The 26,045-nt window shown below is 38.7% G+C and overlaps 1 protein-coding gene across 1 annotated transcript in view; it reads left to right on the top strand.

Moving 5' to 3' along the window:
- Positions 1-1,042: 1,042 nt before the first annotated feature.
- Positions 1,043-26,045, top strand: part of MRPL1 (mitochondrial ribosomal protein L1) — a 51,834-nt gene continuing 26,831 nt past the window's right edge. Inside the window, exons 1-6 of the mRNA XM_080925070.1 lie at positions 1,043-1,095; positions 3,582-3,711; positions 15,108-15,369; positions 17,522-17,605; positions 18,727-18,798; positions 22,639-22,750. Coding sequence (XP_080781196.1) covers positions 1,065-1,095; positions 3,582-3,711; positions 15,108-15,369; positions 17,522-17,605; positions 18,727-18,798; positions 22,639-22,750 — 691 coding nt within the window. The 5' untranslated portion in view covers positions 1,043-1,064. The remainder of the gene's footprint in view (positions 1,096-3,581; positions 3,712-15,107; positions 15,370-17,521; positions 17,606-18,726; positions 18,799-22,638; positions 22,751-26,045) is intronic.

Raw genomic sequence — 26,045 nt, 5'->3', positions numbered from 1 at the left:
AGAAGTATGAAAGGAGATTGCCAGCAGTGGGCGAAGTCTGAATTTAAATCTGACAGGAAAAATTATGTGAATGTGATACATGATAATACAAGCAGTAGCCACAGAGGAAAAATGTAACAGAGGTGAGAAATGTGTGTCTTCTCCTCTCCTCCCTCCCTCCGTGTGTGTGTGTGTGTGTGTGTGTGTGTGTGTACACTAGCATGTGTATTAGGAAGGTTGTTGGTTGAGGAGGTAGGCAGAGGCCATAAGTGAGCCTTTAGAAATGGCCAATCACTGGAGGGATTTATTCTTATGAATTGATTTAATTCGTGATCAGATTTGGTTTAGAGAAACCACACAGCTATGTAGAACAAAATCAGATAGACAAATAAAAAGACCAAGAACCAAAACAAAACTCTAGACGTGTTTCTAAAGCACTGTACTGCTTGTTAGGTCCTGACAGCTTGCCAGCAGCTGGAAGCCAAAAGCAGACCGATGAAAGATTACAGTTTGCCTGAAAGGGGAGTGAGTGAGCGGGACCTCATGGCCTGCCTTGGGTGGTGGTGAAGTTTGTTGGATTGTTTTCTCTTTGCTTTCGAGAAGATTGAACTCAGAGGCGCGCACATGCTAGCTCGGCGCACTGTCGCCTAGCAATGTTCATTTAAAGAAAAAACAAAAACAAACAAACAAACAAACAAAAAACACCGAATCTTAAGGAAGCTGGGGACACTCCAGGTTTTTCCAGACTTTGGGCAGAGAACTAGGCTAACCTCTATTTAAATGATCGTTCTGAGTACATCAAAATTTAAAAGTAGGAAGGCATGATTAATTACAGCGTTTTTAACAAAGCCATTTTTTTTCCTGAAGGTTGATAAGCCTTGGAACCGGAACCACGAAAGGCAGTCCCAGCAGAGGAACTGACAGGAACCACGCCACGAAGTCCCTTAAACTAGGTCGTCCCCGCCCTGCTCCTCTGCTCCTATCAATACCTTCCCCCTTTGCGGGCTTCCGAGCGGAATCTTTCTCCCGTTTCGGTGCAGTTGAAACCGGGACCAATTTCGTCAGCACCATCCGGAGCAACCAGCATGGCGGCGGCCGTCAGGTTCCTCCGTAGAGGTAAGACAAGCAGTGTTCTTGCGTGGAAAGTAAACCTAGAGCTGATTCTCTTGTTGCAGCGGAGTACATGCCAGAATCTCGTAGGCACCAGTTTGCTCTAGGTACTCGAAAATGCTTCCATGTTCTTCTGGGTTCCACAGCCCAGAGGGCCGTCAACTGCTTAAACGCGACCCTTAATGCAAGGTTTCTCTCTTCTTGGAGTAGGTCCCTCTGAGAATGAAATGGGAAGATATATTAACAATCCTTTCAGTCAGGGGTGAGGAATACGAGGCAGGGTTCTGACCTGTGTGTGTGATAGCGGGTGTGTTAAGTTTGGTAAGTGAATCCTGAAGGGAAAGGTGGTATATAAAGTGGTTTACGTCTGTAAACATCTGAACCTTGGAGTGTTTATTGTTGCCTTGTGAATAAAGGTGATTCCAGTTCTTAAGTTTACAGAGGTTATTATGTTTATCATTTGTAGACTAATTCTTTAGTTTTTTTTCTCAGTAATAAGTTAAGTCCGATTGGTTAGTATTACAGCCCCATTAGTACCACGCCTTTTTATTTTATTTTTTAAGAACAATGATTATAAATATCATTATTTAATGAAATCAGATCTTTAAATGCACGAAACAGCCTGCACCTCTCTATTTTAAGAGGAAGAAACCAATCTCACTTGGCACATGGCCAAATTCACCTATTCAATGGCAGGGAAGAACTGAAGGTCGTGATTTGTAACACGTTCAGTTGACAAGCGTCATATCTTGAATGTGAAAGAGCAGCACAATTGAAAAATAAACAGAGGGGATAAAAAGGCTTCAAACCGCAAAGGCAGTTCCAATGGTGTGAAAGCTGTCCACTAGTAGAATTACCCCATTAGTAAGCAGGGAAGCATAGGACAGATTCCACATCAGAATTACTTAGAGTGCTCAGCAGACCTATTATAGTCTGTAACCACATAAAAGTTACACTAGCGTGTGAAACAAACAAACCACTAAATTATATTATTCAATGCAACTGACAATACTTTTAATAATAGGAGAACTCCTATATATCTCAACATGTGGGAGCCTGACCTTGTCTCATTGTTTTTTTTTTTAAATGAAACTTAATCAAGAAAGCAGTGTCTGATTTTATTGTAAACTGGATAATCTAAGTATCACTGTTACAAATATGAGAATAAGGAATCTTTGGTTATGGATCTTCTGTTTCTGGTGAGTGGGGAGACAAGAACAATAAATAGAGGAAGGAGAAGGATGGCAGGATAAAAGAAGAGCAAAAGTTGGGGGCTGGAGAGATGGGTCAGTGGTTAAGAGCACTGAACAGAGCACTGACTGCTCTTCCAGAGGTCCTGAGTTCAATTCCCAGCAACCACATGATGGCTCACAACCACCTGTAGTGGATTCTGGTGCCCGCTTCTTGTGTGTCTGAGACAGCTATAGTGTACTTATACATAATAAATAAGTCTTTTTAAAAAATGAATAAATAAAATAGAAACTATTTTTAAAAATCTAGGGGTACATATGTAATATTTCCTATTAATAAAAATGAAATAATGTATTGAGCTTAAATGAGATTAAGGTACGAATAGATGGAGAGACTGTAATGGCAAATGCCTGTAATCACATGCTGCCTATGTTTCAGTCCAGCCTGGGCTACTTAGTGAGTTCCAGGTCAGGCTGATCTACATTAGATGTCTTTCCTTGCTTTTAGTCTCTCTAAGTGTGATTTTTTTTTTTTGTATTTTGTTTTTCCTTTTTTAGTAATGTTGCTATGGAACACAGGACCTTACAAGTGCTAGGCGAGGAACTCTGTCATTAAACTACGCCCTATTCCTAGTGTTAGATATTTTGTATGTTTGCTTGTGTTTTTGTGTTTGCATTCATGTGGGGGATGGGTGCATGTGTAGAGATCAGAGGACAACCTAGGGTAGATCCTCAGACACCTATCATCTTTCCTTTGAACTCTTATTGTCCTGGAACTTCACCATGTAGGTCAGACTACCTAGTCCAGAAGCTTCCAGGGATCTGTTTGTCTCCACCTGGCATCTCTCTATTCCCGGGATTACAGGCATATGCCACCACACCCAGCTTTTCATGTGGATTCTGGGAAGATCCAAACTCAGATTCTCTTGCTTCTGAAGCAGCCCTGATTATTATATGAAAAAGAAAATTCCTAGTTCCTATTATTACACTTTTTAAAAGTGGTTAAGAATCACAAAACATTAGTTGCTTTAGAAAAAAATACTGGGGGACTGAAGAGATGGTTCAGTGATTAAGACCTAAGGACTGCTCTTCCAGAGGTCCTCAGGTCACTTCCCAGCAACCACATGGTGGCTCACAACCATCTGTAATGGGATCGATGCCTCTTCTGGTGTTTCTGAGGATGGGTACAGTGTACCCATATCCAATAAATAAATCTTTTAAAAATATGTACACTGGTTTTTAGGATGTAAAAATGTATGACTGATTATTATTTAATGATATTATTTTGTTTTTCTTTCCAAGTCTTGATACATCATCAAACGCATAGTCTTTGCAAGATGGTTTACCAGACATCTCTTTACCCTTGTTCTGTAAACAGTCTCTTGCCCAGCAGACATTTTGCTGCTGCTGCTGCTGCTGCTGCTGCTACAAAGTAAGTGTTCTTTTAGTTACCTCATTCACTCTTAAAGTTGTGATTCAGAAGCACAGTTCTATAAAGGTCATGGTTATAAAAGCTTGTTATCTGTGCTCCTTTGACTTCAGAGTTCTGAAGGAAAGGTGAGACTTAATAGCAGGACTTACCAGCACCTTGAGCTAATTACTCAGCACTGCCATTTCAAGCTGTTATAGTATGTTCGTGTTTAGAGAAGAAAATCGAGGTTTCTTCCTCATTGCTATAAAACATCCTGGCAGGAGCACCTCAGGAGGAAAGGGTTTATTCGGCTGACCGGTCCAAGCTACAGCCCATGCTCCTGGGGCAACGGGGGTGGTAGGAACTTGAAGCCAGTCACATCCACTGACTGGAGCCGAGAGTGAGAGTGTCTTTCTTCTTGTGCCTGTGTGCTGCCTCTTTTCACTCAGTCTGTCTCCCAGCATGCAGTTCGTGAGTCTGCCCACCACACTTAACCGCTGAAGAGACTGCTCCAGCGCAGCCCAGCACAGCCCAGCACAGCCCTCACCCAGACTCACGTTGCCCAGGTGATCTTCAGTGGTTTGCAGTTGACAATTGAAACTAACCATCAAGATGAGAGCATAGAACCAGTCCAGATCAGAGGACTGGTAATGTCAGAATGAGGATTTGATCTCAGGGAATTTAGTTCTGAAACTGTTTTGTTCTGTTCTTTAAATTGTATTCTTTTCTTCAAGGTGCTCTTTATGATTAGATGTTAAAGGATTACCAGTACTAGAATTATTTATTGGAATTTCAGATTTCCAATGTTCATTGTGTTATGCAGACACACACACACTCACACATTCATAATTTTTTATGTAGATTTTTAGCATATGGAAAGGAATGAAATTTGTTACACTTGTAAATTTGGTTTTGTAGGAGTTAGAACTCAAGTGTTTTTATCCATAAATGCTGCTGCCGTTGAGCTGAATGAGGGAAGGGACAAAAAGGCAAGTGTCGGCTCTTAGACTTAAGGCTTATGCCATCTGGTTGTTGGGCATGGCGCTAATTTCCCCAGAGGACATTAATGTTAATGAAGTGTAAAAGACTTTCTAAAAATCTTTTTCTGAATATTTTTTTCCTAATGTCACCATTTCTATAGTTAAAAGACATGGCTGAGGGAGTAATAAATTCCAAAGAGCATTAACAGTTAGAATTTACAGAATCCTCATTTGTTACATAATTATTATAACTGAGCACACTTCATGTGCTTGTTCACTTAATCTTCATAATAGCTATGAAGTATGGATACTATGGTGAATGTTTTTTAGATAGAGGAATAGAAAGACAAAGAGTAAATTTTATGTGGGTGTTTGGAATCTAGATTTTAGTACATGAACAACATAATCTAGGGATAATTCAGTACAGTGTAACTCAGGGTTATGCCTTTAGAACTATTATCTAGTCTAAAATCAGTGCCAATGGCTTTGGAGGGTGGGGTCTATTAGAGTTCAAGCTGCAGAATCATGGAGTACAACCCTTGGATTATGGGATATCCCAAATAAAAACTGGGAAATATTTGGGGAATATGTTAATTCCTGATTATTTAACATATTCTTACTTTTATAAACTTAGCCACTGTAGTCTCTGTTCTAATTATGTGAGGCATTATGTTTGGTCATGTGAGGATGTGCAAGCTACCCGTTTTGTTCCTCTGTCCTTGAGCATTTTAAAATGAACTGGAAGCAACACAAATAGTTGGTTTTTATCTTTAAAAGTAATTATTTTAAATGAATTGGTTTATGATAGGCAATTAAAAGTGTATGAAGGTTAGCTAGTGAGAAGTTGGTGCTTTTCTGTACCTGTTCTTTAGCCATTTTGTTGTACCAGTATATGCATTTTAAACTGTATTTCTTATTGTTTGTGTAAATGGTAGTGCATAAAGTAAGTATCTATATTGTGGAAATAGATTCTGATGGTGCTGTTCAGTTATTTTAACTATATAATATTTAGCTGTATAAATGTACTATAACTTATGTAATTTAATTTTCTAATATTTCAATAATATAAATGACCCTATACTGAATAATCATGTACTTATCATATATAATGAAAGTATATGAAGTGTAGGCTCTAAGAAGTAGGATTCTTGAGTCAGAAGATATATATATATATTTGTAATTTTGGTAGATAATCCAAACTCACCTGTTAGCTTGTATTGGCTAGAGTTCTTGTCTAGCAAGTGTAAGGCCCTAGATTCAACCCCCCTAGTACCAAAAGAAAAAAGAAAAGAAACAACCTGTCAGTTTGTATCCTTACTAGCAAGTCTGTTAGAATGTATTTGTTTATATTTAGCATAGGTAACTCTATTATCTTTTTTAGTTTTATAGGTAATAAGTGGAATTGTGATTTTTTAACGTGTTTATGAGCCATTTCTATTTTCTTCCTTTAACCGAGCACTTTTTTATTTATGGGTTTAGTGGTTGATGAGTAAGACTTCTTACTCTATCATAGATAAGGATTGTGCTCTAACTTCCCTTAAATGTTGTGTTTATCATATTGGAGAAATGGCTCGAGTGCGATGGAACTGCTGGTGGCTAGCAGGGCAAGCAGTGTTTGACTGGGTCTTCATGAAAGTTAGAGTTTTACAGGAGAATTGGGGGAAATGTATGTTAGTGGTGCCAAGGCATAGAAGCAAATGCTGTGACTATTACTGCAGTTTAATGGTGCAGTATAGCTTTATGTGGGCACATGTGGAGCTAGCAGACACATTCTTAGGAAGGAGGCTTTCTTTGGGTGTGACAGAAGCTAGAGCAGCTAGAGGTGGAATCTAGGACCTCACACAGGCTAGACAACTTCTCTCCTCAGGCTCTGGCCCTGCACCCTGTTTTGGTGAATGGTACCTATATTCTGACTGGTTGTGGAGAAGGTGGGGAGTGCAGGTTGTTTTTTTACACTACCCAGCAGTGAAGAGTGCTAGTTCTCCACATTAGAAGTTACCAGTTTTTACATTTCTGTATTGAATTTCTTGTCTATTCTTCTGTTGGTTTGCTATTTGCAAGTATTTATTTATTAGGCTATACATTTTAAAGAACGTTTAAAAACATTTTTACCTCTAGAAAATTCTTATTATATCATTCCCAAATTTTACTGTAGTATACAGTTTGATGTGTTTTACTGGCCTAAAAGTCATACCATATGCCCGCTTCAGAAAGTTATAAAAACCTGTCATAAGATTATTTAGTAACTTAATGAGATGTGTTCATAATTTTAGTTGTAATCTTTATTTTTAAATGCATTGACATCAGAATCCACTAAAAATAGTTCATGGAGTCAAGATCTGAGGCATGGTAGTTTTTGCTTCTCTTTGTCAGTTTTTTTCATATATATATATATTTGTTTGTTTAATTTTATCAGGGGTGGTCTCCCTTTTATGGCATGGATCTTAACCTGGACCAGTCCTTGGTTGGCCACCCTCACAATTTCTGTTGCACCTTTACCACAGCACATCTTGTAGGTAGAACAAATTGTAGGTTGAATGTTTTGTGGCTAGGTTGGTGTCCCAGTCCCTCTAGTGGAAGTCTTACCTGGTTACAGAAGATGGCTAGTTCAGACTCTGTATCACCCATTGCTAGGAATCTTAGCAAGGGTCACCTCATTGATCCCTGGGAGTTTTCATTGCCCTTGCTTTCTACCTTGTCCCAGAGATGCTCCTCATTCCAGTTGTCTTTCCCACTTCACCCCCTCCATTCTCCCCATGCCTGATTCCTCCTGTTCCCATCTGCATCCCCCACTACCCTCTGTGTAGTTCATTGTTTTGTCTTGGTTTGAGACAGAGTCTCTATTAGTCCTAGATGGTCTGGATCATGCTATGTAGACCAGGCTTGCCTTGAGTTCACAGAGGCCTGCTTGCTTCTGTTTTCTGAATGCTGGGATTAACATGCTTGAAGTACCATGGGCTGTGCTCTGTTGTTCTGAACCTCTCCACCTCACTAAGTGGAAGGATACATCTGTTTCCTATAGCAGATCCTGCTTCTGTTTTTTTTTTTTTTTTTTTTTTTTTTTTCCCTCTGCATCTTGGTCATCTGAGTCTGGTTCTGTTTCTGTCTTGACAATGTGGTTTTTTCCTTGCTTCTTCATGTATCTGTATTATTATCATTATTAAATTAAATGCTGAAATGTTCTGCATAGAATGGACAAGATGAAAGAAAGTAAATAGGTTTGTCTTTTAATGTGTCATGTTGAGTCAGTGTAATCAGGGGCTGAGCTAGGTTTGGTTTTATGGTTTCCATGGTTACCACCAGCAGAACTCTTTGTGCTCAGTACAGGGCTGAGTTGTTGGGTTTGTCTTAGTGTTGTGCTTGGTGCTGTTTCCTGCATCTCAGTGGGGGCTTGCTTTCCCCTAGCATAGCTGTCCATGCTTACTACCAGTGTATGCTTGGTTGGAAATGGGTGGCCAGAGGCAGTCTCTGCAGACTTAGGGCTTGGAAGGCTGCTGAGGCTGGGCTATGGAGCTCTTTGAGCACACTTGTCCTTTCTCTCTGTTCTGTATCTACTGCAGTTTGAGGAAGTTCCGACCTTCCCTATGGATAGATAGTAGGTCGGGCCCTGTACTGTTTCCTGTCTTGACTCTGATGGTAGAAGTTTTAGTAATAGTTTTCTTTCCTTCTACTAGAAACAGTGGGTGCTTGCTTGGGCCTTTTCTTCCTCCTGCATCATCTAAGGAGGCTCTGTAGTCTCCATCCTGCTGGAGTCTTTCCTGGGAGCACCAGGTGGAGGAGGTGTGTGGAGGAAAGGCCAGTGAAGGTACGAACTCCATGTGTTTCAGAGGAGTTCCATCACCATACTAGCCTCTGAGTTTTCCTTACCTGCTTGCCTTTCTTTTATTCTGTCCCTAGGAGACTTGATGAGAGTAAGGAGCGGCTGATTGTTCTTGGCGTTTGAGCACCTGCAGCCTCAGCTCTGTGTTCTCAGCTGTGGTGGGTCGAGGCAGGCTGGCAAGCTGTCACCCCTTCTTCCCCCCTTGCAGTGCTTTTTCTGGAACATTACTGCGCTTGGGTTGAAAAGTTACTGCCAGAGATGTTAATGGGTTTCTCTCATATTAGCCCGAAACATTATTTAGTTCAAAACCCCACCTCAGTGTAAAAGGTTCTTTGCTTTTGAAATACTTGGATTGGTCTCTTGGGGTCACGGATCTTTGAGTACTGAAGTGAACTTCATTTTCACATTGTTTTTCTTGTCTTGTTTTATTGGATCTGACCGTGAATTATTTTTCCTTTTATGATTTTGTAGTGAGAGGACAGATGTGGCCGGGTGAGAGCTATTAGCTGAATAGTCTCCTGTTACTCATTTAATCTGTGTGGTTTAGTTACCCAGGTAACTGCAGATAGTTCTGTTTTCCTGGTGCAGCCTGCCAGGTGTCCTCCTCTTCCCTCTCCACCAAACCTTTTGAATATGACTTAATACCGATCTGAAAATCACAGCTCTTAAGCCCTTCTGATAGTCTTGCTTAATTGCATAAGCAGCAAACTTCTTAATGTGACTCTTAAGTAAAGGCAGGTAGGTGGTTTTAGACGTTGTGAGGTTAGTTTGTACCATGTTACTGCAGGAATTTGTTTAACTGCAGTTTTACTTTTTTTTTTTTTTTTTTGATTAATAAATTTCACTAACACCTCCCCTCGTTGTGGTAGAGATGAAGCTCAGGACCTTGGGTGACTAAGTACTTTATTCCCCAGAACAAATGAGTGGACTCAAAACAAATGAGTGGACTCAAGATCTTCCCTGTCTCCCTCCCGTGGGCTGGGGTTGTAAGCTTATGTGACAGTGCTGCTTTTCTGAGAGTCCCATGTGTTCTAGGATATGATGATGTCATTCTAGACTTTAGTTTCTCCTAAAGCACTGTTCCATTTGAAACCTAAAAATGTTTTTATTGAACAACTCAAATATTTATGAATTAAGTGCCAATCATAGGTAAGTACATTGCTCTTTACCATCATAACCTCATCAGATTTTTGAGCTTCACAAATATTTATAATTACACATATAATTTTTAATGATATCTGGAGATTTTATATTAATAGAATATTAAAAGATTGAAAAATTAGCCATGAAATCAAGATTTTATTTAATGTAAGATTGATGGCAATATCTAGAGCCTTTGTTTAATTTTAAATAGAACACTCACTTTCTAAACAGGCTGTCTGGTCTTTTGTTGGTTTTGTTTACTTCATTAGTAAATATGAGATTAAAATGTGGTTTCTCTAGTTTGGGAGGCTTAAGAATTTTGTAGGTACCAGGAGAGCACATCCTTCTACTTGGGGACTTTCTGTCAGCAGTCTGAAAGAATGCCTGCACCATTACAATGAAGATTATCACTATTTGCTAGTGTGTTCAACTGCTTATTCGATTTGAGGATACTGTTATTAGTGGTGATAATTGGATTTGTTGAGTGCTAAGAAAAGAATGGAATTTTATATTAGATTGGGTTTGAGATTTAAAAAAAATTTACTGTTAGTTCTTTCACATATGTTTTGTGAGGCTTCATATTTATTTCGTTACTTCCCTAACAGATTAAACAAACTTTGAGGCTTGAAATAACATAACCCTCTGTTTTATAGTTGTCTAGATTCAGAGTCTGACATGGAGTACATTGGACTAAAATGAAACGATTGGTAGTTATTTTCTGGAGACCGTAAAGAAAATCCATTTCCTAGTCACTTCCATGTTTGAGACACTGCTCACCTTTCCCTGTGTGCCTCTCCTCCATCTTAGAGTCGTGGCAGGTTGTCCCTGCACACTTGAACTTGTGCTGTCAGTGTCTCAGCTCCATCTCATCTAGCTGGGAAAGGGGAAGTTTTCACTCTTAAGGGCCCATGTCATTGGACTCACATGATAGTCTAGGCTAATCTCTCCATCCCAAGGTCTTTAACCTTGGTCACATGCATCTCTTGTCACATATCATGACATGGTTGTCTTTTGGGAATGTATTATTTTTCTCATATCAATTATAAAATACCATCCAAATGGCAGCCTGAGAAGGAGGGGTCATAGATTTCTTTTGGCTCATGGTTTGTAGGAACAGTTCAGCCTGTCAGGGAATGTGTAGTGGCAGGAGTAGCCATTGACTGTGGTTGGAGGAGTATGTGGTTGCTTGCTTATATCTGGACTGATAAAAAGCATCCAGAGAGCAAGAAGGAGGGCTGAGCTATAACCTGACGATCTGTCCTGTGGAGATCACTTAATCCAGTTTAATTTATCTCCTAAAGCTTTCCCAGTGTCTTCAAACAGGGCCAGCAGCTGGGGACCAAGTAGTTTAACACATGAGCCTATAGGGACATTTAACTCACAAGCCACACTGGTGGACACTGTTCTGCTTACCACAGAAGCCAAATACCTTTCTAAAATAAAACCGTGTTTTACTAATTGAAGACTTTGGTGATTTGAATACATGTTGAACAATTATATCACCCCTAGTTTTCTTAGTTTTAAATTCTTACCTGCATTTCCCCTTTGGACATTATGTCTTTGGTATTTTGTAAGCACTCACTAGTTTTTGTATGCAACAGACCTCACCACAGTTACTTATCACTGCATGCACATAGGTGGTTTCTGACCAAGGCTGGGAATGTGGTGACCCAGACTTGCTGTGTTGTCAAGTTTACAGGCCAGTTGTAAATTAGTTGAGCATCATCTAATTTAGCCTGGGGCTCTGTGGGGCCAGGTCTGGTCCATGTGTCTCTCATGCTCTTAGCTTAGACTTGTGTTTATGAAAAAGGACAGTAAGAAAAACATTAATGTGGAAACATGAAACCTTCTCTGGCTTAAACTTAGAACAGGGAAACTGTCACTTCCTTATTCTGTTAGCCAATACTAGTCACATTGCAAATCAGTGGACTGGGGAATGTATTCTGCTTCCTGGGGACTTGAGTAGAGAGAGGACCTGATAAAGAAATACTTAACTTGTTGGGCATGAGCTCATCTCTTTGGCTACTGGTTTCTCCAGAGAACTGTCTCACTTTTCCTCCTGGTTCTAGTTAATGATCTACTATTCCCTCCACACCTGGTTCCCCAAGCCGACACCACAGGCGGTGTTGCAGATGTTCTTTCTGTTTCCCTTCCTTTGTATTTACCATGTAAATGTTTTCCTAGTCTGTCATCTTTTCAGCCTTATCAGTATTTGTTCTGCCTTGGCCACCCTCCTCGAGATTAAAAAGAGGGGATATGCTTTGGCTTCTTATCTCATTTCCTTCAGATCTGTCTCCTATTACAGCTGGAATATTCTATGACTTGAAATTTAGATATCATTCTCCCTTACTTTGCCCCTTTGCCTCTTTGCTCATTGTGATGTGGAATTTCCAACCCTACTTTCCATCTTCCTGCTTTCTGTTTTAACTTTTGAATTCCAGAGTCAAGAAACTGTGGTCAGTGGGACAGAGCTGGTTTACTATCTGCTTTTGCATATTTTGTTTATGAAGCTAAGAATCTTTTATTTTACCTATTTTAATTTGTGAGAGATCATGTTTGCATGTGTGATTATGTGTATGTGTGATATCATGTGTATGTGTGTGATCATATTTTCATGTGCATGATCATGTTTGTGTGTGATCAGGTTTTTGTATGTAGGGCAAAGATCACCGTCATCTGTCACTCCTCAGGAGAGAAGCCATCCATCTTGGTTTTGGAGACAGAATGTCTCATTGGTCCCTGATTAGCATGAACTGACTGGCTAGGCTGGCTAGTCACTGAGCTCCAGGGAGCCTTTTGTCCCTGCTTCCCCAGGACTGGAATTAGAAGAGCTTGGCACCACCCCTAGCCTTGTAATGTGTGCTCCAGGTCCCCATGCTTGTACAGAAGGTACTTTACTAATTTTCTCTTCATCTTGATTTGTATAAATGGAATAATTTGTGTTATTTTGTGACTTTACTCTCACTACATAACATAGAAACTACATTATTGATGTAGTTATACTGTTTTTAAGGTTAATGCATGTTGTAGCCTGAATCAAGTACTTGGTTCTTTTTGTTGTTGATTAATGGTCTGTTATATACGTTAACATGTAGACAAGGAATTTTTTGGAAAGGACTTCAGTAGCATTCAACAGTTGACATAATTGGGTTACATGAAATTAAGATTCTATATATATTGCAAAGGAAAAAACAGTCACCAGAGTGAAAAGACAACCTATAGAATTGGAAAAAAAAAACTTCTTCATCTATGTATTAGACAAGAATCAATATTTAGAATCTATAGAGAATTTTAAAAAGCACAAAATATCATACAGTCAATAAGTGGGCTAACGAATTGAGGAAGTGTTAGATGTTTTAAGCCACCAGGAAAGTGCAAATTAAACTGCTTTTCGGGTTGTCAGGATGGTTTAGTGGGTAAGGTTTCTGCCGTGAATTTTCACAACTCAAGTTCCTGGAATTCACATGGGGGAAAGAACCAACTACTGGAAGTTGTCCTCTGACCTTCACATATGGGCAAGCACAGCAGCACATGCACACTGAATAAAAATATAATACAAAACTTAAAGGTATACTGTTCCTGAGTTTTTACCCAAAGGAATTTTAAATAGATATTCTAGAGATTTGTGCACATTTCTCTGTGGGTATTGGTATATTAATTCACTGTGGTTAAGGTACAACGTCAGCCTCCTTGTCTGTGAATGGACGAATGGATAAAAGAAATGTGACATATATCACAATGGGATTTTTTTTTTTTCCAGCCTTTAAAAAAAAGGTATCTGAAGACCCAGTTATTCCACATCCGGGCATATACCTCAAAGATGCTCCAACATATAATAAGGACACATGCTCCACCATGTTCATAGCAGCCTTATTTATAATAGTCAGAATCTGGAAAGAACCAGATGTCCTTCAGGAGATGAATGGATACAAAAATTGTGGCACATTTACACAATGGAGTACTACTCAGCTATTAGAAACAATGACTTTACGAAATTCCTAGGCAAATGGATGTAACTAGAGAATGTCCTGAGCGAGATAATCCAGTCACAAAAGAATAGACATAATATGCAGTTACTGATAATTGGATACTAGCCCCAGAAATCTCTGAATATCCAAGAAACAATTCACAGACCAAATGAAGATCAAAAAGAAGGAAGACCAAAATGTGAAGCCTCAGTCCTTCTTAGAAAAAAAAAAAAAACAAAAAGTATATAGCACCCTCTCAAATGTGGTACACCTAGACCTTAAATCATCAATATTTTAAAGAGCTAAGAATGCAGCCTTGTGTATCCTTGGTATTTAAAAATCATTATGTTTAATCTTTACACACCAAGAAAACTTTGACTATTTCCATGTAAATGTAAATTTTTGTTTTATATGTACTTTATGCTCATTGTAACTAGTAAGTTTTCAATGCATCCTATCAAACCTTTAAAAAAATCAAGTACCGACAAAAATATTTAGTTTTATGCAAAAATTCTTTTAAAATCTGTACATTTATCTCTGTTTTTAAAATAAATTTAATTAAAAAAAAGAAAATGTAAGATGTATGCACAAGGAAATTTTACTCAGCTGTGAAGAAAACTTAAAAAAAAAAGAAAGGTATCATGACATCTGCAGTAAAATGATGGAACTGGAGATCATTGTGTTAAAGAGAGGGTAATGGAACACATGTGATGGGAAAGCAGAAAATTGATGGCCTCTGGCGGGGTGGAGTGGGGACCAGCAAAGGGGCAAAGAGGAGTAACAGGAGTATAGGAAGGTAATGACTAAATAGAAAACACAGTGACACCAGTATGACAATGACATTGATATCAACACTGAACAGAAGCATCCCATCATAGTGAAGTGCCATATTTCATGTTTTCACTCATCAGCAGATGAGTTCATTATTTCTACCCTTGGGCTGTTAGGAATAGTGCTGCTATGGACATTTTCTTTTTTCTGTTTTATGAGACAGGGTTTCTCTGTGTAGCCCTGGCTATCCTGAAACTTGCTCTGTTGGCCAGGCTGGCCTTGAACTCACCGAGATCAGCTTGCCTCTGCCTCCCAAGTACTGGGACTAAAAATGTGTACTGCCACATCAAGCTTGTATGAACAGTTCTTTTAGGTGTATATCAAGACCGTCTTCCTCTCACAGCTTGTCTCTCTCACAGCTCTTCCCTAACACCTAGGCTAAGCGAAGGGTCTCCATAAGACCCTGCTAAATGTCCATAATAATGTAATATATATTGAACTCTTTACATGTATCTCTCCTTGCTCCTTTGTAAGCTTCTGGAGAATAGCAACCCTGTTTCGCTCACCTTGTGCTGATCGGAAATAGCACAAATTCATTGGTATTTATTGAGTTAGGGAAACTGTAAAGCATTGTGTGCTTTTTGACCTTTTCTGTCTTTATATAAATCGACTTTAGAGAAAAGGTCTCCTTGAATACATTCTGATATAACTGACCTTAATTTATCTTGCTTTAAGGCCTGCAAGAAAAATTAAAAAGGGTGCCAAGAAAAAGGCATCAGATGAAAAACCAGTGGATGATATAGAGAAAATAAAGTCATATACCTACATGGAAAGTGATCCTGAAGATGATGTCTACTTAAAACGCTTATACCCACGGCGGCTCTATGAAGTAGAGAAAGCTATTCACTTACTCAAGAAGTATCAAGTTCTGGACTTTACCAATCCAAAGCAAGGTGTTTATCTTGACTTAACATTAGATATGGCATTGGGAAAAAAGGTATGTAGACCTGTGTTTTATTAAAGTAGATACATACATTGATCTTTTTAATTTTTAAAATTCTAGGTGGAGAAGGGGGTAGAGGACATGTGATTTGAAAGTTGAAATGCAGATACTAGGGGTAGAAAGGTTTATACCAGGTTCTCAACCTGTGGGTCAAAATCCTTTTGGGGTTAATTGACCTTTTCACAGGGGTCACCTAAGACCATCAGAAAACACAGATATTTGCATTATGATTCATAACAGTAAAAAATTATAGTTATGAAGTAGCAACAAAAATAATTTTATGGTTAGGGTTCATCACAACTGTATTAAAGGGTCACAGCATTAGGAAGATTGAGAATAATAGTTTACACAAAGATGAGGGTTGTGAAGGGGTGAGTGGAGAAGAGCAACCAAAACTAAGGATGGAGCAAAGCTACTTCATAAACTATTTAAAAGTACAATTTTAGAATTTCCTAAAATCACTTCCCCACCCCTGTTTGGGTTTTCAAGACAGGGTTTCTCTGTAGTCCTGGCTGTCTGGAATTCTCTCTCTAGATAGCTTTGAACTCATAGAGGTCTGCCTGCTTCTGCCTCCCTAGTGCTGGGATTAAAGGCATGTGCCACCATCAGAGTTTTAGAAAAATTTTCAAAAAATCTAATGATCTCTCTACTTTAGCATGAAGATATTACTTCTCGAGTATAAGATGTGTTAAAAGCATGTGGGGGTGCTGGGCTGCTTTTCTTGGATTCATCGATTTGCTTGTTTTTACATTTTAGCATGCAAAGACAAAGTATTTAGTTCTTACAACTCCATTCATGATGGAATTCGATAATACATATAAAAGTTTAGTAACGCTTAATAATTACAGTGAACATACTGGAAACATTCAGTTTTCATTTAAATCTGTAGTAATCTCAGGACGTTCTGTCATTCATGTAGTTCATAGCAATGCCTTTCAGGACCTCAGACATTGTTTTGAATATGGAATCTACTTATAGGCTCATGATACTAATGATATGGTCTCTGTCTTAAGTTTGCTCTGTTTTGTCACCTCTGTGCTGGGAACTGAGACCAGGGCCTTGAGTACTGGACAAGCAGTCTATGCTTGTTTTTCTTCACGAAAATGACTGAAGATATGAATTCTGAGGTCTTATTGGATTTGTACTTGTATGTATATCAAATGATGCATTATTTTGGAATTTTTAGTTCACTTCTTAAATGTATCTGAAAGGGAAGCTGATCTACACTAAAGTAGACCACTGAGAAGACCCTTTCAGTCTTGGCATGCTGTTGTAGATCAAGGGTTTTTATTTATAATTGTCCAGAGCCAAGGAGTCCACTAAAGGTGAACTACTGAACAGGTCAGTTGCACACTGTCCTTGTTCAGGGTGGCTAGCTGTTTTCATCATCTTCCTTGTGCCTGAAAACTACATTTAAAATTTTAATTCAAGGTAGCAAAACCTTAATTTGAATTGAATTGGATTCAAGGTTCCGTTGACACCCAGAAAATGGAAACTGTTGTACTAGTTGCTAGGGAGGCACAGATAGGAATACACTTGCAACATTTGAGAACCTACGATAAATGGGTTGGATAGAAACCTCACGAAATGGGATGTGACGAACACAAGAGTGAGTTAGATTCTTTTATTTACTTTATGGATATGAATACACTATCATTGTCTTCAGACACACCAGAGAGGGCATCGGATCCCATTACAGGTGGTTGTGAGCCACCATGTGGTTACTGGGATTTGAACTCAGGACCTCTGGAAGAGCAGTCAGGGCTCTTACCTGCTGAGCCGTCTCTCCAGCTCCGTGAGTTAGATTCTTATTTTTTAAAAAGGAAATATATAATCTCTTGAGCTTTAAATTACGATCAGAAAATAGTAAGGAATAAAGGGGCAGACCTGTCATAGATTGAAAGATTTAAAAGCCAGAGTTGGGAATGGTGGTGCATTTCTACATTCTTGGCATTCAGGAAGCTGAGGCAGGGGGATCTTGATTTCAAGGCCAGAAGAAAAACTATCTATTCAGTGAAGAAATCAATCAAACAACCAAAACAACCTCAAAAAAAAAAAAAAAAAAAGTCAGTTCTGTTTTTTATAGAATGCAGAAAATAATAGAGATGATAAACATTTTATAATTATTTCCCCTGTGTATGTTTAGAAAAAAGTGGAATCATTTGCCAGTGTTATTGCTTTACCTCACCCTTTTTCATCAGAAGTCAACAAAGTTGCTGTGTTTACAGGGGTAAGTAACTTTTTGGTCAACAATTCTATAATTTAATTTTTAAGAGATTACACTAGTCAATAAAGAGAGTAATGAAATGTAATTAGAAAAAGATCGCAAATTCATATCAGGTCTTTAAAGCTCAGAGCAGGTTACTTTTTTGTGGTTATAGCAGGGAGAGGTGCATGTGACACTGCTGCTGTCATTAGCATCTGTCACAGTAGTTGTGGGCTCTGTCTGCTGTCTCTGGCTCCCACTCAGGCTCCTCAGAGCACACAACAGTGTCCAGTGCTGTGCGTTCCAAAAGCACCATTTAAACAGATGCCTGCTCATGGTGCCAGCAGACACGGCACGACAGGCAAGGGGTCGGCTTGGTGGGCTTCTGTGCTGCTGACATTTGTTTATGATGTGCTAATGTGGTTGCTTAGCTTTTCCCGTCTGTGCCATCTGAATTTCATAACTGAGATTTTACAAATTTTCTCTGCTTTCTTCTGAGGAAGACAGTGTGTTCTTTCCAGTGAGTGGGGATTATAGTTGTCAGAGAGCCACAGTGCTGCGGGAATTAAGGGAGTGACATATATTCCCAGAAGACAAAGTGATAGAAATGGGACATGTGCTTTTCTGTAGAAGTTGGCAGCTGCAGCTACATTTTGTGTTTTGATTTCTTGAGTTAATTTCCCCCCTCATCAGTTTTATAAGATGTAAGTTAGTAAGATTAACTGAATTTAAGTTTTTTCTTTTGGGAGGTGTGTATATTGGTAGACTAGCTACTTGTTACTTGCTAGGTTTTTGCTTGGTTTTTGTTTGAGACAGAGTCCCTCTACAGAGTCCTGGCTGTCCTGGAATTTGCTGCTTAGACCAGGCTGGCCTTGAACTCAGAGGGATCCTCCTGCCTCTGCCTCTTGACACTTGCTAGGTTCTTTATATGATATCAAGGTGTATTTCTGCTGTCAGTCAAATACTCCAGGGTTATACAAACTGAAATTTTCAGATTATATTGTATCTAATAAATATAATTTAAAAAATGGTCTATTTTTAATTAAAATTAAAAACAATTTTTACTTTTAATTAGTATTTCTGACAGCTACTATCAGTATAACAGATATGTTTAAAATATTGTGTAAACTGTTGTGTTTTGGTAGAATGCATCAGAAATTAAAATAGCAGAAGAAAATGGAGCTGCGTTTGCAGGAGGAACAGATCTGGTTAAGAAGGTAGTGTGCTTTATGTTCATTTCTTAAAAGAGTGTTCTGATAACTCTACTTCCACTATTTATTCACTTATTTTGTGTATATAGGGTTTTGTCTGCACATATATCTGTGCCTCATATGTTTACCTACTGTCCTTGGCGGCCAGAAGAAGGTGTGGGGTCCCAACTATATGGGCCATAGTTACATATAATTGGCTGCCATGTGGATTTTGGAATTGAATCCAGGTCCCCTAGAAGAGCAACCAGTTCTCTTAATTGCTGAGCCATCCCTCAACCCTTTACATTAATTTTTCAAAACAGTTAGTAGGCTTTATAAAAAGAGGAAATGTTTTGTATTTTGTTCAGTTTCAAATCTAAGGAAAAAAAAAAACAGTGAAGCTCTTAATCATTGATTACTTCATTCTTTGATTTGTTTATAGTTTACTGTTGTTATGAATAAAACATACAGGCCAATATTACTCAGGTTTTGAATGTGGTGAAACTTAAAATGAAATCCAAATATCATTCATGTTTTTAAAACGATTTTTTTTCTTTCTGGGAGTGAAAGTGTCATTTACATGTTTAGACTTCATAGTATGGTATTTTCTCTGAACATTTACTTCCTATCCACTTGAGGCAGACTTAGCATGCTCATTGAGGGGTGAGTAAGAAGCCCACCTCAGGAAGGAAGAGCCTAGGGAGCCCTTTTAAAGGAAGGTAGAAAGAAGCACATAGCTATTTGTAAGAATCACAAAAGGTTTTCCTTAACATTTTAAAGAAGAGTCCCTCTTTTTCTTAAATTATATTATGGATAGAGGTGGGCAACAGGGAGCTCAGAAAACTGACTTGAAAATATATACTTTGTTAAATACATACATTTTTTTGCTTGACTTACTGGGCTGGCCCTTTAGGGAACTTGGCCCCCACTGATGGCGATTTTAATTTCCTTTTAAAGGGAATTGGAGATAGTTTATCTTGGAGTCAAATTTGAGTGACCAAGGCCCAGGAAACACAAGAGTTGTTTATTTGCTATTTTATGTTCCCATGTGGAAGTAGTTTTGTTACCAGCTAGATGTTCGTTCTTTTTCTATGCCTGATAATGGATTAAAAGGCAGAAAAATTCTCAAGGGCAACAGTTAGCAGCAGACACAGTGAGCAGTTGAAGAAAGGCTTTTCTGTGGTGAGAAAACATACACCCACGATACAGAGGGAAAGACCTTCCACGTAGCAGAGGTGGGAACTCAGGAACTTGAAGCCCAGCTTCTCCTTGAGGGTTGCTTTGAAGATCTACCTCCCTTATTTTAAGGCTGTGGTGTAAGCATGCCCTGATCTGGCCTTCAACTTGCTGAGGCAGTCCAGCAGCCAGGAAGAAAGGCCCACAGGCCTTTGTAAAACCTTAAATAAATTTTCAGTGTGCTTACTGGAAAGTTGGAATGAATTTTACTTTAAAACAGGTGTTTGGCTGAGTCCAAGTGTAGTATCTTGTTCTTTCTGGCATATCATTTTAATTCTTTACAAAGTACTAACAGTGTTTTAGTTGATAAAGAGTAAATATATTGCTTGGAACATGGGACTTTGGTCTCTGCAGCCAGAAAAATAACCCCAGCAAGCCTGTGCTGTTGCCTTTCTCCAACTTCCTCCCAACCCTGTGAGAGTATCACAGCTGTCACAGCCAGCCCTGCAACCAGTGGCCAGAAGTTACTCATTTCTCAAGGAAAAAACAAGGGGTTGGTGGGTGGGTGAGGAATGTGGTGCACAGCCCTATTGTTTGTAAAGGAAGCTCTGGAAAGAGAAACCCAAATAAAATCTAATCATGACTTTTGGTATGTAAATATCATAGGTACATGATTCTCCTTTAGGAGCTCCAGTGCTGAATGCACTAGAGAAACACTTCTGTCTGGGTAAGTTGTCTTAGCCAGGAGGTTCTTCCATTAGATGGAAGAAAACTTTTGGGGGATTTTTTTAGAAGGTCTTCATTCAGGTTATGAAGTAAGTTCAAACAGGGCTTTCAGGTAATGTCATGGCTGTCCATTTTCAAACACATTTCTATACATTTATATTTACTCACTTATTGCAATACTAGAGATTGAACCCAGGGACCTTTCCCAGGTAGGCAAGTGTTTTAAGACCAATAATACTCCAAGCCCCTATTCCTGCTTTCCTTCTTAGCATTTAGCTAGAGAAATGGCTCAGTAGCTAAGAGCAGTGGCTGCTCTTGTAGAAGACCCAGGTTCAGTTCCCAGCACCCACATAACCTTCTGTAACTTCAGTTCTAGAGAATCCTATGACCTCTTCTGGTCTCCATGGGTACCAGTAATGCATAGGCATATATGCAAGCAAAATACTCATAACCATAACAAATAAAAATAAAATATTTTTTAAAAAGAAATAAACCGTAATGTAGGCTATACTTACTAAACTTTGAATCATTTCTAAGATCTTAATTTAGTTATTAAATTCATTTCATTTTGAAATGTCACATATATATTTGGCTCAGAGCGATTTGAATGTAATGGTTTTTCTCGTCTGTAAAAGCACAATTTCTATGTACTGATTTGCGTTAGTCTAAGATTTGTTCCTAAGGTGAATTGTAGTGCAACATTCACAGATGATTTTTAACTTAAAGGAACATGTTGTAAAGTTGGGTTTTGAAAGCCTTACACACAATTCTTTGGCATTTCAGTTGTCTTTGTTTTCTCTGTGTTCTTATGGATGGGCACCTGGTTCTAGATCCCTACTGCCTAAGTTTGAATGCTGACACTTCTCTTAGGAGACACATGTTGGTTCCTACTCAGGAGGCCCCCGAGAATATTATAAAAATATTATAAATATTATAAAAAATATTATTAAAATTATAATATTTAATTATAAATAACTAAATATTATCTGAAATATTTAGTTTATTTTAATACCTGCCTTGAAAGATTGAATGAACTAAACTGTATAAAATATGTGCAGAATTCACAACACAAAAGTTCTCACTTAATAAGCCATTGTTTTTAAGAGGGGCACAGAATGTTATTCAAAGAAACACTAGTAACTGGATGATAAAATCCCAGAATATAGCCTAATTTTTTTCAGAGTTGAGTTTTTCTGAATTTATTAACCCCAACCAAGACTTTGGATACATAAGGCTTCATGTAAAACAATAGTTGCTACCAATGAAAAATTTGTACCTTGGTAATATTTTGTTTTAAAAAGTTATTTTACTTTATCATCAATTAAACTTTTAAGTGGAGTATGGTGGCATAATAGTTATTTTGGGCACCAGCATGGATTTATCAACAAATTCGGTAAAGCCTGGTTATCAATCCCTTTGTTCTGAGAATAAGAATAGTGTTTGATAAGCTGTAAGTGGGCTTATCTTTGTTCTTTCACATTTTGGTTTTAGTTATTGGTAACAGGGAGAACTTTAACTCAGATCTTTGTGAAAATAATGATATATTTAGTTCTGTTGATGCACTAAGTTTAGAGAGTTAGTGGTTGATAGTGAATTTGGCAGCTAGGAGTTATTTTGCTTGTGATCTAATGAGAAATGTTTATCTGTGTACAGTTTTAATAGACATGAATTCTGCTTTGGTAGGTTTGTATGAATTGGACACATATTGATGTGCTCTAGCTTATAATTGCATTTTGCCAGCATAATCTCACAGCAGAATTAAAACCAATAATTTTGTTTAGAAATACGTGCAGCTATTTTTAAAATATAACAAAGTGTTTTGCTTCTGATGTTTTTCGAAACTGGTGACTATTTAATTCTGTGTTTGAAGAAAAATATGCATAATAGTTCTTTTTTGACTCATGATGAAATTGCTTATGTCCAAAAAGGTAAAGTTTTTTCTTGTATTCTTCCTTTGGTTTTTAGGTCTTGGATGATGAGGTTGTTGCAGACTTTTATGTAGCTGTCCCAGAAATAATGGGTGAACTTAACCCTTTAAAGAAGAAGCTGAAAAAAAGATTTCCAAAGGCTACTAGAAGTAAGGGGGAGTTTTTCTTTCAATGTTGTCAGCAACTCTCTTTATACTTTTGGTTGTAAAACCAAAGCTGCTAATATGTTTGTAGACTAAATGTTATGCCTGATATTTGAGATTGATGTAAGAGTGTAGATCTTATTTTCCTCTTTGGCATTGGTATTGTTGGAGTGTAATTCAGCTGTACATTACTAGAACACAGTAGCTGCAAAGAGCATTGTCATCATGACATTCTGTTAACTTTTCTATTTCTTTATCAATATAATGTATATGCTCATTTAAGAATTCAGCTTGTATGTAAATACATATGTGTTTGTGTTTCCAATTAGTAGAATTTTTTATGGGTACTTCTTTTTTAATAAATACAGTAAGAGAAGCTGGGTGATGGTAGTATATACCTTTAATCCCAGCACTTAGGAGGCAGAGGCAGTCAGATTTTAAAGTCACCCTGGTCTACAAAGTGAGTTCCAGGACACCCAGAGCTGTTAACACAGAGAAACCCTGGCTCTAAAAAACAAAGAAATACCCAACAACAAAAAAGAAGTAAAGTGAGAGTAGTAATGTTGTTATGTAAATGTGATAAATGATAAAAAGAAAGATACAAATTGATCAGTTCTTAAGGTACTGTGGATATTGACTTGGGTTTGCTTATAATCTAGGTGGGGACCTTGGCAGCAATGCATCATGAATGAGGTGACATTAAGGTAGTCCAGTATAATCGGATGAACTGACTGAGACCTATGTAGAAAGAATACATTAACCATGGACCCAGAAGTAGGCTAGAAAGGATGGGCTGGCTCCAGGAAGTGTCAGTTAGGTCCTTTTGGCTCACATTGATATGGAAGTGAATGATGGGAAATGATGTTGGTGGATTGACGATGTTTAGAGTAAGTCTTTGAATTGGGAGTTAATGAGCACAGGCTTACTATTTATTCAGCATGAGTCTTTCAGGTGTTGTAAAGTGTGATGTTACATCATCTGTTCTCTAGAGTGGCAGGAGACATTCTGGTTTGGACTGGAACTGGAGTAGGGAGCCCAGTTAGGCTGCAAGGACAGGGAACTATAGGGACAGTGTTCGAAGTCAGTTCTGCCTGGTGAGAACCAGGAGAGACCGTGTTAAAGATGAAACATGACTAAATAGGAAGTGGGTAGCTGAGAGGGAAGGAAAGGCTTGCCCTGTGTGTTCGTTTCCCTGACAAGTGGTGTCGTCAGTGAGGCCGGGGCACGTGTACAAGCACATGCACAGGACAGGTGCGCTTGTTGTAGGTGCTCCTGGATGTCTGGTATGTTTTCTATTAGGTACTGCAAATAAACAAGTATTGTAAAATCTGTTTTAGTTATTTTTTTTTCCAAAATTTAACTCTAGTAGAGATAAAGTAAAAACATTAATTAAAAGTCTTCATACATATTAACTATTAAGATATCATCTATCCATGGCCTAACTATGAATGATTCAAATGGACTTGAGTTCTTTTATTGCACTATAGTTTTGTTAATTTTGTAGCCTGCATTAAGTCATACTGGCATTAGATGTGGGTGAGATTTGGCATTTTTGATAGATTTCTATCGCAGCTGTCTTTGTTGTTATGGAATCAGATTCACATTTTAAGTCAGGCCTGAAATTGAGTATCATTGGGGGTAAAGGGAGATTTACAGTCCAACTTAGAAAATATTTTCCAGAAACATATTTGATATCTAATGAAGCTCAAGTTTCAGCCAGCGGTACTAATGGAGACAGTGAGAGCTGAGGCCCATTGCCGGCCTGCACCGGCTCGGCCACTAGCTATTGCTTCCCCTCAGCTGTCTGTCAGGCACCAACTGCTGTGCTCCTCAGCTGTCTGTTGCCTTTGCTGCTTTCTTCTCTGGAAGCCTCTGGGTTCCAGTTCTGTTGTTCTTTATATTAGCATTCCTGTTGTGGTTAAGTCTAAGGTGTTCAAATAACTTTATTCCAAATGGCAAGTTTCCTGTTAAAGTGTTTCTTCTTTCCAGGGGGATTTACTTTTTTTCTGCTCTCAATTAAAAAAAAAAGATTTACTTATTATAAATAAGTACACTGTAGCTGTCTTCAGACACACCAGAAGAGGACATCAGATCCCATCACAGATGGCTGTGAGCCACCATGTGGTTGGTTGCTAGGACCTGAACCCAGGACCTCTAGAAGAGCAGTCAGTGCCCTCAACCATCTCTCCACCTATTTCTGCTTTCCTGTTGAGCCACACCTTCTACCTGCTGTGGGTGTCTTGGGGTGTGTGTGACCCTCCCCCAGTGGTGCTGTAACAAGGCACCTAGAAGAATGACAGTACCCCCTTCCCTAACCACAGGGTTTGCTCACTAGAACCAGACGTTTGTGATTCTTTAAGCATGAAAAAACAAACTCAGCTGTCAGAATGTTCAAACAGAACACACCAGATGTGCATGAGAACAGATGGAGCTTGTACTGTGCATTTTTAGAGATAGTTCTGATTCTTGTCTCAGATTGTTGGATTCCCCGTAGATCCAACAAAACACATTAAGGTAAAATAAAAATTACGAAGCTACAGTGAGAGCCAGGCACTGAAGCTGAGCTCACCCATTCCCAGTGTGCCTCTCACAGGAGTGGGTGTGGTCATCTTGGCTAGATCCAAGGTGCACATTTCACAGCACATTTTATTTTAATTTCTTGTATAACTATAGGCAATTTCACTTTTCCAGATTCCCAGTAAGATTGGTTTCTTAGTACTTCTTCCCTGCCCCCCTTTTGTTCCCATGAAAAATATTTAAAATGAGCTTCAAAGGAACCTGGCTTTGTTTCACTGGCCCTTCGCCTTTCTCTAGAGACACATTTTCTTTAATGTGAGTTGTGTGTGTTCATGGGTACATATATTGAGGTGGGTGAGTACATATGTGTGCTTGCCTGAGGAAGCCAGAGGGAGATGTCTGGTGTCTTCCTCAGTCACTCTTCACCCTAGGTTTTGAGCCATGGTCTGTCTCTCAGCCTGGCCAGGCTGATGGGGCAGTGAGTTTCAGGGATCCTCCTGTGTCTGCTTTCTGTAAAGAGGTGGCTGTATCATGGGTAAGACTCATAAATGCTAAATTACAAAAACTTATGAATTCTTCAGGTCTTGAGAGAACATTTTGTGCTTCCAAGTATTACTTCTGTTACTGAAGTTGAATTCTTAGGTTATGTGAGGAAAAGTGCAAAAACAAGTTTCTACTCCCCGCTCCCCTGTACTAGTTTAAAAACTATTCATCTGTGAAAGAATCGATGAACAAGTAGGTACTGTTATAATAGTGGATTAATTATGAGTGTCGTGGATAATAC

Source organism: Micromys minutus, assembly GCF_963924665.1.
Source record: "Micromys minutus genome assembly, chromosome: 11".
Lineage (NCBI taxonomy): Eukaryota > Metazoa > Chordata > Mammalia > Rodentia > Muridae > Micromys > Micromys minutus.
The sequence above is the reverse complement of the archived record's forward strand: the minus strand, read 5'-3'. Positions and strand labels throughout refer to the sequence as shown.